At 42.2% G+C, this 11,667-nt stretch overlaps 1 protein-coding gene across 1 annotated transcript; it reads right to left on the bottom strand.

Moving 5' to 3' along the window:
• Positions 1-233: 233 nt before the first annotated feature.
• On the bottom strand, positions 234-6,559 carry LOC129864749 (nuclear factor 7, brain-like). The gene is made up of 3 exons (XM_055937043.1): positions 6,333-6,559; positions 4,689-4,917; positions 234-1,494 (listed from the first exon to the last, which is right to left on the bottom strand). Exons 1-3 carry the CDS (start codon positions 6,557-6,559, stop codon positions 814-816), a joined length of 1,137 nt encoding a protein of 378 aa, XP_055793018.1. The 3' UTR covers positions 234-813.
• Between the last annotated feature and the right edge of the window lie 5,108 nt (positions 6,560-11,667).

Raw genomic sequence — 11,667 nt, 5'->3', positions numbered from 1 at the left:
TTCAGCCCAACATGTTGACAGACAATTACCAGGGAATGTCTGCCGACAACGCTTCCCAAAGTGATTGCTTGTCCCCTTCCTGTGATGGCACAAAGGTCCAATGGAAGAGACCGATTTAAAAAAAACATTTTTGTATTTTTTATTTTTTTTGAAGCTATAATGTCATTTGAAGCTAAAACAATCAGACACTATGACTTATAAAAGCAGTGCTGGTGGATGAATCAAGGGCTTTTTTTAAGGACAGTCACGCCTTGCTTTCTTGGTTGTACGGAGATGTAAGCACATTCAATCACATTTTCGAAAGAGGGACCATGCAAAAACAATGAATTATGGATAGTTAAGACCTTTCTAATTACCATTCAAATATAATTTACAGGTTAAGGAATATGTTAATAATTTGAAACACAGTTGTAACTCATCATTACAACTTATCTAAATATCAGTAAGATATTTAGAAAGGGTTAATATGTTTATAAGGGATGTGGTTATTATTTGTAAATGATTTATAAGTAATTAGAACTATATGTGTTTAGGTCATTGGTTATTTGTAAACATACTTATGAAGAAGTTGTAAATGATTAGCCAATGACTGATTAATGCAAGGTAACAGCAGTGTGCTAGCTTAGGCTAGCACACTGATAATACAATATATGGAAGAGAACGGAGGTGTATGACATAAAGCAAGATTGAACTTGAAGCGAGATTTAAACTTTGGTAAACAAATGGTACAGAAGTTATCAAGTAAAAAAAATTAAAAATACATGCTATATTTCTAATCTCAATCTCAGACCATGTTTTCTCCTTCATATCGGGCTAGTCTATTTGACTGACAGGAGTGATGACCAACGGGGATGAGTTTTCACCATCAATATCTGGCTCTGGGCTTAAGAATGGATAGAGTTTCTCAGTGAAGGTGAATCCAGTGAAAGAATAGATATGAGAGCTGGTTTCCACATCATAGAAGGAGACCTGACCCTCCTCATAATCCACAAACACCCCCACCTTCTGGGGCTTCTGTCTGAGAGACAGATGGACAGTTATGTCACCAAGAGCTGCATACTCATTGCCATTCCTCATCCATATAGTCCAGTATCCAAATTTAGGGTTCAGGTTAATCTGCCCCTTCCTGTTGATGGACTCTCTGGCCACTCCTAAAGACCATAGAGTCTTCCCTTCCACCTGCACCTCAAAATAGAATCTCCCTGAAGAGAAACCTTCTTTTCCCAAGACATTGCAAATCATATCAAACCTCTCTGGGTTGTCAGGAAGATTCTGTCGTGTTTTTCCATATTTCACTTCCCTGTCTTCAGACAGGATTAGTATGGGATTTGCTGTATCAGGGTCCAGAGTCACATCCACTGTGGAATATAGAAGGTGAGATAAGGATGTGTGTTTATGCTGTTGACGTGTACACTGTAAAACATTTGTGAGCCTCAGCAAACCTAACTCTCGTGTGATAAACTCAGCTATGTGTTGCAAAGGAAAACATTTTTTCTTTTTTTATTCAACTCACATTCAGCAAAAATGGGTTAGTGAAGTATTCCATGTCAGGTCAACAATTTCCCAATTTGAAATCCAGCAAACTTAGAAATTTAAGCTACATGGACATGAAGTAACATTTAATTTTTTACAGTGTATATAACATATAATGAACATTTGCTAGCAGCACATACCTGTATACCGCTGCATCTCCCTCAGCTCTGCGGACCAAGATATACCATAGTCTGATTATCACATGTTTCTACGTCTGTCAGAAAAAATATCTTGGTAAAGAAAAAAGCATATATTTTTTGTTTCGTCCCAAATGGTTTGTAGCCCTTATCCCGACTCTAACTCTAACTAACTATAACACTAACTCTAGCTCTAATTCTAGCTCTAATTCTAGCTCTAATTCTAGCTCTAACTGTAACTCTAGCTCTAACTCTAACTCTAGCTCTAACTCTAACTCTAACTATAACTCTAACTCTAACTCTAACTCTAACTATAACTATAACTCTAACTCTAGCTCTAGCTCTAACTCTAACTCTAGCTCTAACTCTAGCTCTAACTCTAACTCTAACTCTAGCTCTAACTCTAGCTCTAACTGTAACTCTAACTCTAGCTCTAACTCTAACTCTAGCTCTTACTCTAACTCTAACTCTAATTATAACTCTAACTCTAGCTCTAACTCTAATTATAACTCTAACTCTAACTCTAGCTCTAACTCTAACTCTAACTCTAACTCTAGCTCTAACTGTAACTCTAACTCTAGCTCTAACTCTAACTCTAGCTCTTACTCTAACTCTAACTCTAATTATAACTCTAACTCTAGCTCTAACTCTAATTATAACTCTAACTCTAACTCTAACTCTAGCTCTAACTCTAACTCTAACTCTAGCTCTAACTGTAACTCTAACTATAACTCTAACTCTAGCTCTAACTCTAACTCTAATTATAACTATAACTCTAACTCTAGCTCTTACTCTAACTCTAACTCTAATTATAACTCTAACTCTAACTCTAGCTCTTACTCTAACGCTAACTCTAATTATAACTCTAACTCTAACTCTAACTCTAACTCTAACTCTAGCTCTAACTCTAACTCTAACTCTAGCTCGAACTGTAACTGTAACTGTATCTCTAGGTCTAGCTCTAACTCTAGCTCTAACTCGAACTGTAACTGTAACTGTAACTGTATCTCTAGGTCTAGCTCTAACTCTAACTCTAGCTCTAGCTCTAACTCTAGCTCTAACTCTAACTCTAGCTCTAACTCTAGCTCTAACTCTAACTCTAACTCTAACTCTAACTCTAGCTCTAACTCTAACTCTAACTCTAACTCTAGCTCTAGCTCTAGCTCTAGCTCTAGCTCTAGCTCTAGCTCTAGCTCTAACTCTAACTCTAACTCTAACTCTAACTCTAGCTCTAACTCTAGCTCTAACTCTACCTCTAACTCTAACTCTAACTCTAGCTCTAGCTCTAACTCTAACTCTAACTCTAACTCTAGCTCTAGGTCTAGCTCTAACTCTAGTTCTAACTCTAACTGTAACTCTAGCTCAAGTTCTATCCCTAACCAACTCTAGCAAGTTGTTGCCATGTCAAGGGAGTTACAGTTATAGTTAATTGATAGTTTGAATATCTATAGATCGTCCATAGGGGACTATCCAAGTAAAGTGTTCCCCAATATTTTTTTCTCTTTGACAGACAACAGTATATCACTCATACAAACTAACTAACTAACAACTCGCATTGATGTGCCATCCTGGATGAACTGCACTACCTGAGCCACTTGTGTGGGTTGTAGACTCCGTCTCATGCTACCACTAGAGTGAAAGCACCGCCAGCATTCAAAAGTGACCAAAACATCAGCCAGGAAGCATAGGAACGTTGTCTGTGGTCACCACCTGCAGAATCACTCCTTTATTGGGGGTGTCATACTAATTGCCTATAATTTCCACCTTTTGTCTATTCCATTTGCACAACAGCATGTGAAATTTATTGTCAATCAGTGTTGCTTCCTAATTGGACAGTGTGATTTCACAGAAGTGTGATTGACTTGGAGTTACATTGTGTTGTTTAAGTGTTCCCTTTATTTTTTTGAGCAGTGTAGTTTAGCACAGAAAACTTGGTAATTAACTACAATGACCATAATCCATTGACCACCAACTTGTCTGGTCTGTGTGATTCTTTAATATACAAAACAACTGAAATATTGTATTAAATTAATGTGAATGAATGATGGTTAATAAGTGATCAGCAGTAATGGACAGTCACTACCATCATGGAACTTGTATTAATTGTTTTGTTCTGTGTTGTTACAGCATTCAACCCACATAATGCATAGCGCATTTAATGATAAAAACAAAAATCAAAACCGTGATCATTTTGTAATAATGGAACTGAAACAGAACAAACCTCAAAAAGCACTAGACCAAAGAGAGGTACACTGACCTGTAGGAGGTGGAGGTGGGCCTCAGTGTGTGTCCAGAGAGAGGGACACTGACCTGTAGGAGGTGGGCCTCAGTGTGTGTGACCAGAGAGAGGGACACTGACCTGTAGGAGGTGGAGGTGGGCCTCAGTGTGTGACCAGAGAGAGGGACACTGACCTGTAGGAGGTGGAGGTGGGCCTCAGTGTGTGTCCAGAGAGAGGGACTCTGACCTGTAGGAGGTGGGCCTCAGTGTGTGACCAGAGAGAGGGACACTGACCTGTAGGAGGTGGGCCTCAGTGTGTGACCAGAGAGAGGGACACTGACCTGTAGGAGGTGGAGGTGGGCCTCAGTGTGTGTCCAGAGAGAGGGACTCTGACCTGTAGGCGGTGGGCCTCAGTGTGTGACCAGAGAGATGGACACTGACCTGTAGGAGGTGGAGGTGGGCCTCAGTGTGTGTCCAGAGAGAGGGACACTGACCTGTAGGAGGTGGGCCTCAGTGTGAGACCAGAGAGAGGGGCACAGACCTATACGGGGTGGAGGTGGGCCTCAGTGTGTGACCAGAGAGAGGGACACTGACCAGAAGGAGGTGGTCCTCAGTGTCTGACCAGAGAGAGGGACACTGACCTGTAGGAGGTGGAGGTGGCCCTCAGTGTGTGTCCAGAGAGAGGGACACTGACCTGTAGGAGGTGGAAGTGAGCCTCAGTGTGTGTCCAGAGAGAGGGACACTGACCTGTAGGAAGTGGAAGTGGGCCTCAGTGTGTGACCAGAGAGAGGGACACTGACCTGTAGGAGGTGGAGGTGGTCCTTAGTATGTGAGAGGTGCTCTATCTCAGTGCTTCTCCTCTGTAGCTCAGTGATTTCCTGCTGCAGCTCTTCAATGATTCCTTCAGCCCGCCTCACTGTTGCTTTCTGCTTCTCCTCAATCTCAATGAGCTCAGCCTGGTTTCTCTCAATCAAGATCTTCAGATCACTGATACATTGCATACTGACATCTCGCTCTCTGTCTGCATTTCTCTAATTAATATAAAGTAGGTCAAAGAGAAGAAAAATTAACAGGCCTAAAAAAACAAAGCAGTCATTATTGATTTGTAATCAGCCCATCCTGAACACAATTCAACTTGATGATGTGAGAGGTAAGGACTGACCTTGGTGATCTCCACTGAGTGTTTGACCTCCTTAACCTTCTCTAGTCGTTCTTGGATCATCTGCTGCATATCTGCCTTCACTTTCTTCAACTGAATAAAGTTGATGTGTTTTTAGTTTTAGTTTTTTTGTTTGCCTTTTGTATTGCATTGATCCCTCTTCATCCCCATACTTACCATCTTCTCTCCCCACTCCCCTAGTGGTTTGTCTTGTCTTTCACATTGTCCCTGTGTGTCTCTCACCGAACACTTTTCACTCAGATCAAGTTCCAGGTGAGGTTGTTGATACATCATATACACCACACACACCAAGCAGAGTACCAGGGCCATGATCCTGCCAGGAACGACTCCAGGTCTCGCTGGGACTGGAGCTTGAGCTGGGGGTGGAGCATGGGCTGGGACTGGAGCATGAGCTGGGGCAGGAGCATGGGCTGGGACTGGAGCATGAGCTGGGGCTGGAGCATGGGCTGGGACTGGAGCATGGGCTGGGACTGGAGCATAGGCTGGGGCTGGAGCATGAGCTGGGGCTGGAGCATGAGCTGGGGCTGGAGCATGAGCTGGGGCTGGAGCATGGGCTGGGACTGGAGCATGGGCTGGGACTGGAGCTTGAGCTGGGGCTGGAGCATGGGCTGGGACTGGAGCTTGAGCTGGGGCTGGAGCATGAGCTGGGGCTGGAGCATGGGCTGGGACTGGAGCTTGAGCTGGGGCTGGAGCATGGGCTGGGACTGGAGCTTGAGCTGGGGCTGGAGCATGAGCTGGGGCTGGAGCATGAGCTGGGGCTGGAGCATGAGCTGGGGCTGGAGCATGGGCTGGGACTGGAGCATGAGCTGGGGCTGGAGCATGAGCTGGGGCTGGAGCATGAGCTGGGGCTGGAGCATGGGCTGGGGCTGGAGCATGGGCTGGGGCTGGAGCATGGGCTGGGGCTGGAGCATGGGCTGGGGCTGGAGCATGGGCTGGGGCTGGAGCTTGAGCTGGGACTGGAGCATGGGCTGGGGCTGGAGCATGGGCTGGGGCTGGGACTGGAGCTTGAGCTGGGGCTGGAGCATGAGCTGGGACTGGAGCATGGGCTGGGACTGGAGCTTGAGCTGGGGCTGGAGCTTGAGCTGGGGCTGGAGCATGGGCTGGGGCTGGAGCTTGAGCTGGGGCTGGAGCTTGAGCTGGGACTGGAGCATGAGCTGGGACTGGAGCATGAGCTGGGGCTGGAGCATGGGCTGGGACTGGAGCTTGAGCTGGGACTGGAGCTAGGAAAGGGTCTTGGTCTTGGACAGCGTGTCTTGTTCTAAACTGATCAACAAGATCTCTGAATGTTGTGTTGACACCTAGCTCAGGTCTTCTGTGGAATGTCTCCTGACAGAGTGGACACTGGTACTGTTCTCTGCTATCCCAGTGTTTGTTGATACACTTCTTGCAGAAGTTGTGTCCACATGGGATGGAAACTGGCTCAGTGAACACTTCCAGACAGATGGAGCACTGGCTCTGCTCTTCAAACAGGACATTTCTGGGGGCAGCCATACCTGGTAAGATATACGTTATTATTACTGTTATGTCTACAATACATATTTGATCTGGAAAGCAAGCTAATTTCCATAGGTTACACTACTATAATAACGTGTTCTGAACATGTTATCATCAACGCAACAAAACCCATTTTAATACACATCTCCAATCTATGAATAAAAAAATCTAATAAAAGTTATATTTTACACACACAGGAAGGTACCCAAGCCATAAGCAATCATTTCTGATGAAATAACACAAAATGTGAAAAAAATGTGGCTATAGCGTTTTGGAAAGAAACTTTTAATTTGCCAAAGTTACAGTATAAACTCTAATATTTCTTGCAATAAGTTGAATGATTGAGACTGTGTGTAAACTGAAAATTGTTTGCTTGTTGGGAATAAAATGTAATTCCATTTTGGAGGGCAGAGTGTTATGAAAGAAATATGTTGTGTGTATGCAATTAGAAGGCTATATTTTGCTGGAAAATCAACGACTTGCTCTTCAAGGGCTATAAAGAACAGTTCTCTGTTAAAGGAGTAATGTGCAATTGCTATTTACATCTTTGGACTTTTAAAGGTCGACTTTACGCAAAAACTCAAACTGTATAACTGATCAATGCACCATCATACCAGGTCAATTAATACTTAACCCCCCTTAAAAAATGTGTAAGATATTTGGCTATAGAAGTTCCATTTCTTACAGCTTCCTTCCAAAAACAAATCCTGGGAAATGATTTCAACACATTGTGGAGGAGTTACTGGCTAGCTACAGTGGCTAGTTTAGTGAAGGAACTAGCAATGTCACATAAACACATAGTGGAGGAGTTACTGGCTAGCTTACAGTGGCTAGCTTAGCTAACGAACTAGCTACGTCACATCAACACATACTGGAGGACTTACTGGCTAGCTACAGTGGCTAGTTTAGCTAAGGAACTAGCAATGTCACATCAACACATAGTGGAGGAGGTACTGGCTAGCTTACAGTGGCTAGCTTAGCTAACTAGCTACGTCGGTTGTGGCGCGCCAGAATGACACATCAATGAACCACCAAAAGCACACAACATTTCTGTTTGAAAACTGAGAAAAGGGTAGGAATTGGACCGTTTTCATGCCCAAAGTCAACCTTTAGATTAATGATAAAATGATTCTTGAAGAATATAACTTATGAGGCCTTATGAGCTTAGTTCAAGTGCCGTACCCCATCAGAACCTAAAATATCAGCCTGTTTAATTCCCTTGTTTGTTGTTGTTTCAATTGCAGATTGCCCCTTCAATGTTGTCTATGGGATGAAATGAATTATTTACACATAAAAATGTCCTTCCCATTAACCCCCTTGACTTCCTCTAAATAGCAAGGCATTTGCTTACAAATGATTTGCGAAGCATGTTTGAAGGCTTTGTAAAGGGTTTATGAAAGCTACTATAAGAAAATTACTATCACAAACCCAAACTCACTGGAAACACTTAAAAAATATATATATTTCACCTTTATTTAACCAGGAAGGCCAGTTGAGAACACATTCTCATTTACAACTGCGACTTGGCCAAGATAAAGCAAAGCAGTGCGACAAAAACAACACAGAGTTACACATAAACAAACGTACAGTCAAAAACACAATAGAAAAATACATGTACAGTGCGTGCAAATGTAGTAAGGTTAGGGAGGTAAGGCAATAAATAGGCCATAGTGGTGAAATAATTACAATTTAGCATTAACACTGGAGTGATAGATGTGCAGATGATGATGTGCAAAAGAGCAAAAAAACAATATGGAGATGAGGTAATTGGGTGTGCGATTTACAGATGGGCTGTGTACAGGTACAGTGATTGGTAAGCTGCTCTGACAGCTGATGCTTAAAGTTAGAGAGGGAGATATAAGTCTCCAGCTTCAGTGATTTTTGCAATTCGTTCCAGGCAGCAGAGAACTGTAAGGACAGGCGGCCAAAGGAGGTGTTGGCTTTGGGGGTGACCAGGAAAATATACCTGCTGGAGCACATGCTACGGATGGGTGTTGCTATGGAGACCAGTGAGCTGAGATAAGGCGGGGTTTTACCTAGCAAAGAGGTACGAATATGAAGCGATGGTCAGCCAACAAATATGAAGCGAGGGCCAGCCAACGAGAGCATACAGGTCGCAGTGGTGGGTAGTATATGGGGCTTTGGTGACAAAACAAATGTCACTGTGATAGACTGCATCCAATTTATTGAGCAGAGTGTTGGAGGCTATTTTGTAAATGTCATCGCCGAAGTCAAGGATCGGGAGAATAGTCAGTTTTACAAGGGTATGTTTGGCAGCATGAGTCAAGGATGCTTTGTTGCGAAATAGGACGCCAATTCTAGATTTAACTTTGGACTGGAGATGCTTAATGTGCATCTGGAAGGAGAGTTTACAGTCTAAACAGACACCTAGGTATTTGGAATTGTCCACATATTCTAAGTCAGAACCGTCCAGAGTAGTGATGTTGGACGGGCGGGCAGGTGCGGGCAGCGATCAGTTGAAGAGCATGCATTTAGTTTTACTTGTATTTAAGAGCAATTGGAGGCCACGGAAGGAGAGTTATATGGCATTGAAGCTCGTCTGGAGGGTTGTTAACACAGTGTCCAAAGAAGGGCCAGAAGTATACAGAATGCTGTCGTCTGCGTAGAGGTGGATCAGAGACTCACCAGCAGCAAGAGCGACATTATTGATGTATACAGAGAAGAGAATTGGTCCAAGAATTGAACCCTGTGGCACCCCCATAGAGACTGCCAGAGGCCTGGACAACAGGCCCTCCGATTTGACACACTGAACTCTATCAGAGAAGTAGTTGGTGAACCAGGCGAGGCAATCATTTGAAAAACCAATGCTATCGAGTCTGCCGATGAGGATGTGGTGATTGACAGAGTCAAAAGCCTTGGCCAGGTCAATGAATACGGCTGCACAGTATTGTTTCTTATCGATGGCGGTTAAGATATCGTTTAGGACCTTGAGCGTGGCTGAGGTGCACCCATGACCAGCTCTGAAACCAGATTGCATAGCGGAGAAGGTATGGTGGGATTCGAAATGGTCGGTAATGTGTTTGTTGACTTGGCTTTCGAAGACCTTAGAAAGGCAGGGTAGGATAGATATAGGTCTGTAGCAGTTTGGGTCAAGAGTGTCCCCCCCTTTGAAGAGGGGGATGACCGCAGCTGCTTTCCAATCTTTGGGAATCTCAGACGACACAAAAGAGAGGTTGAACAGGCTAGTAATGGGGTTTGCAACAATTTCGGCAGATCATTTTAGAAAGAAAGGGTCCAGATTGTCTAGCCCGGCTGATTTGTAGGGTCCAGATTTTGCAGCTCTTTCAGAACATCAGCTGACTGGATTTTGGAGAAGGAGAAATGGGGAAGGCTTGGGCGAGTTGCTGTGGGGGGTGCAGTGCTGTTCACCGGGGTAAGGGTTGCCAGGTGGAAAGCATGGCCAGCCGTAGAAAAATGCTTATTGAAATTCTCAATTATAGTGGATTTATCGGTGGTGACAGTGTTTCCTATCTTCAGTGCAGTGGGCAGCTGGGAGGAGGTGTTCTTATTCTCCATGGACTTTACAGTGTCTCAGAACTTTTTTGAGTTTGTGTTGCAGGAAGCAAATTTCTGCTTGAAAAAGCTAGCCTTGGCTTTTCTAACTGCCTGTGTATTTTGGTTTCTAGCTTCCCTGAAAAGTTGCATATCACGGGGGCTGTTCGATGCTAATGCGGAACGCCATGGGATGTTTTTGTGTTGGTTAAGGGCAGTCAGGTCTGGAGAGAACCAAGGGCTATATCTGTTCCTGGTTCTTGAATGGGGCATAGTTATTTAAGATGGTGAGGAAGGCATTTAAAAAAAAAAAAACAGGCATCCTCTACTGACGGGATGAGATCAATATCCTTCCAGGATACCCCGGCCAGGTCGATTAGAAAGGCCTGCTCGCTGAAGTGTTTCAGGGAGCGTTTGACAGTGATGAGTGGAGGTCGTTTGATGTATTGTAATGATGTACTGTAATTGAGGTATTGTAATGATGTATTGTAATGATGTATTGTAATGATGTATTGTAATGATGTATTGTAATGATGTATTGTAATTGAGGTATTGTAATGAGGTATTGTAATTGAGGTATTGTAATGATGTATTGTAATGATGTATTGTAATTGAGGTATTGTAATGAGGTATTGTAATGATGTATTGTAGTGGAGGTATTGTAATGATGTATTGTAATGATGTATTGTAATGATCTATTGTAATTGAGGTATTATAATGATGTATTGTAGTGGAGGTATTAAAATGATGTATTGTAGTGGAGGTATTGTAATTGAAGTATTGTAATTGAGGTATTGTAATTGAGGTATTGTAATGATGTATTGTAGTGGAGGTATTGTAATGATGTATTGTAATGATGTATTGTAATTGAAGTATTGTAATTGAGGTATTGTAATTGAGGTATTGTAATTGAAGTATTGTAGTGATGTATTGTAATTGAAGTATTGTAATTGAGGTATTGTAATGAGGTATTGTAATGATGTATTGTAATGATGTATTGTAGTGGAGGTATTGTAATGATGTATTGTAATGATGTATTGTAATGATCTATTGTAATTGAGGTATTATAATGATGTATTGTAATGATGTATTGTAATGATGTATTGTAATGAGGTATTGTAATTGAGGTATTGTAATTGAGGTATTATAATGATGTATTGTAATGATGTATTGTATTTGAGGTATTGTAATGAGGAATTGTAATAATGTATTGTAATTGAGGTATTGTAATGAGGTATTGTAATGATGTATTGTAATTGAGGTATTGTAATGAGGTATTGTAATGATGTATTGTAATTGAGGTATTGTAATGATGTATTGTAGTGGAGGTATTGTAATGAGGTATTGTAATTGAGGTATTGTAATGAGGTATTGTAATGATGTATTGTAATGATGTATTGTAATGATGTATTGTAATGATGTATTGTAATGATGTATTGTAATGAGGTATTGTAATGAGGTATTGTAATGAGGTATTGTAATTGAGGTATTGTAATGATGTATTGTAATGATGTATTGTAATGATGTATTGTAATGATGTATTGTAATGAGGTATTGTAATGAGGTATTGTAATTGAGGTATTGTAATGATG

The sequence above is a fragment of the Salvelinus fontinalis genome, chromosome 11 (assembly GCF_029448725.1).
Source record: "Salvelinus fontinalis isolate EN_2023a chromosome 11, ASM2944872v1, whole genome shotgun sequence".
Lineage (NCBI taxonomy): Eukaryota > Metazoa > Chordata > Actinopteri > Salmoniformes > Salmonidae > Salvelinus > Salvelinus fontinalis.
This window is presented reverse-complemented; position numbering and strand designations above follow the sequence as displayed.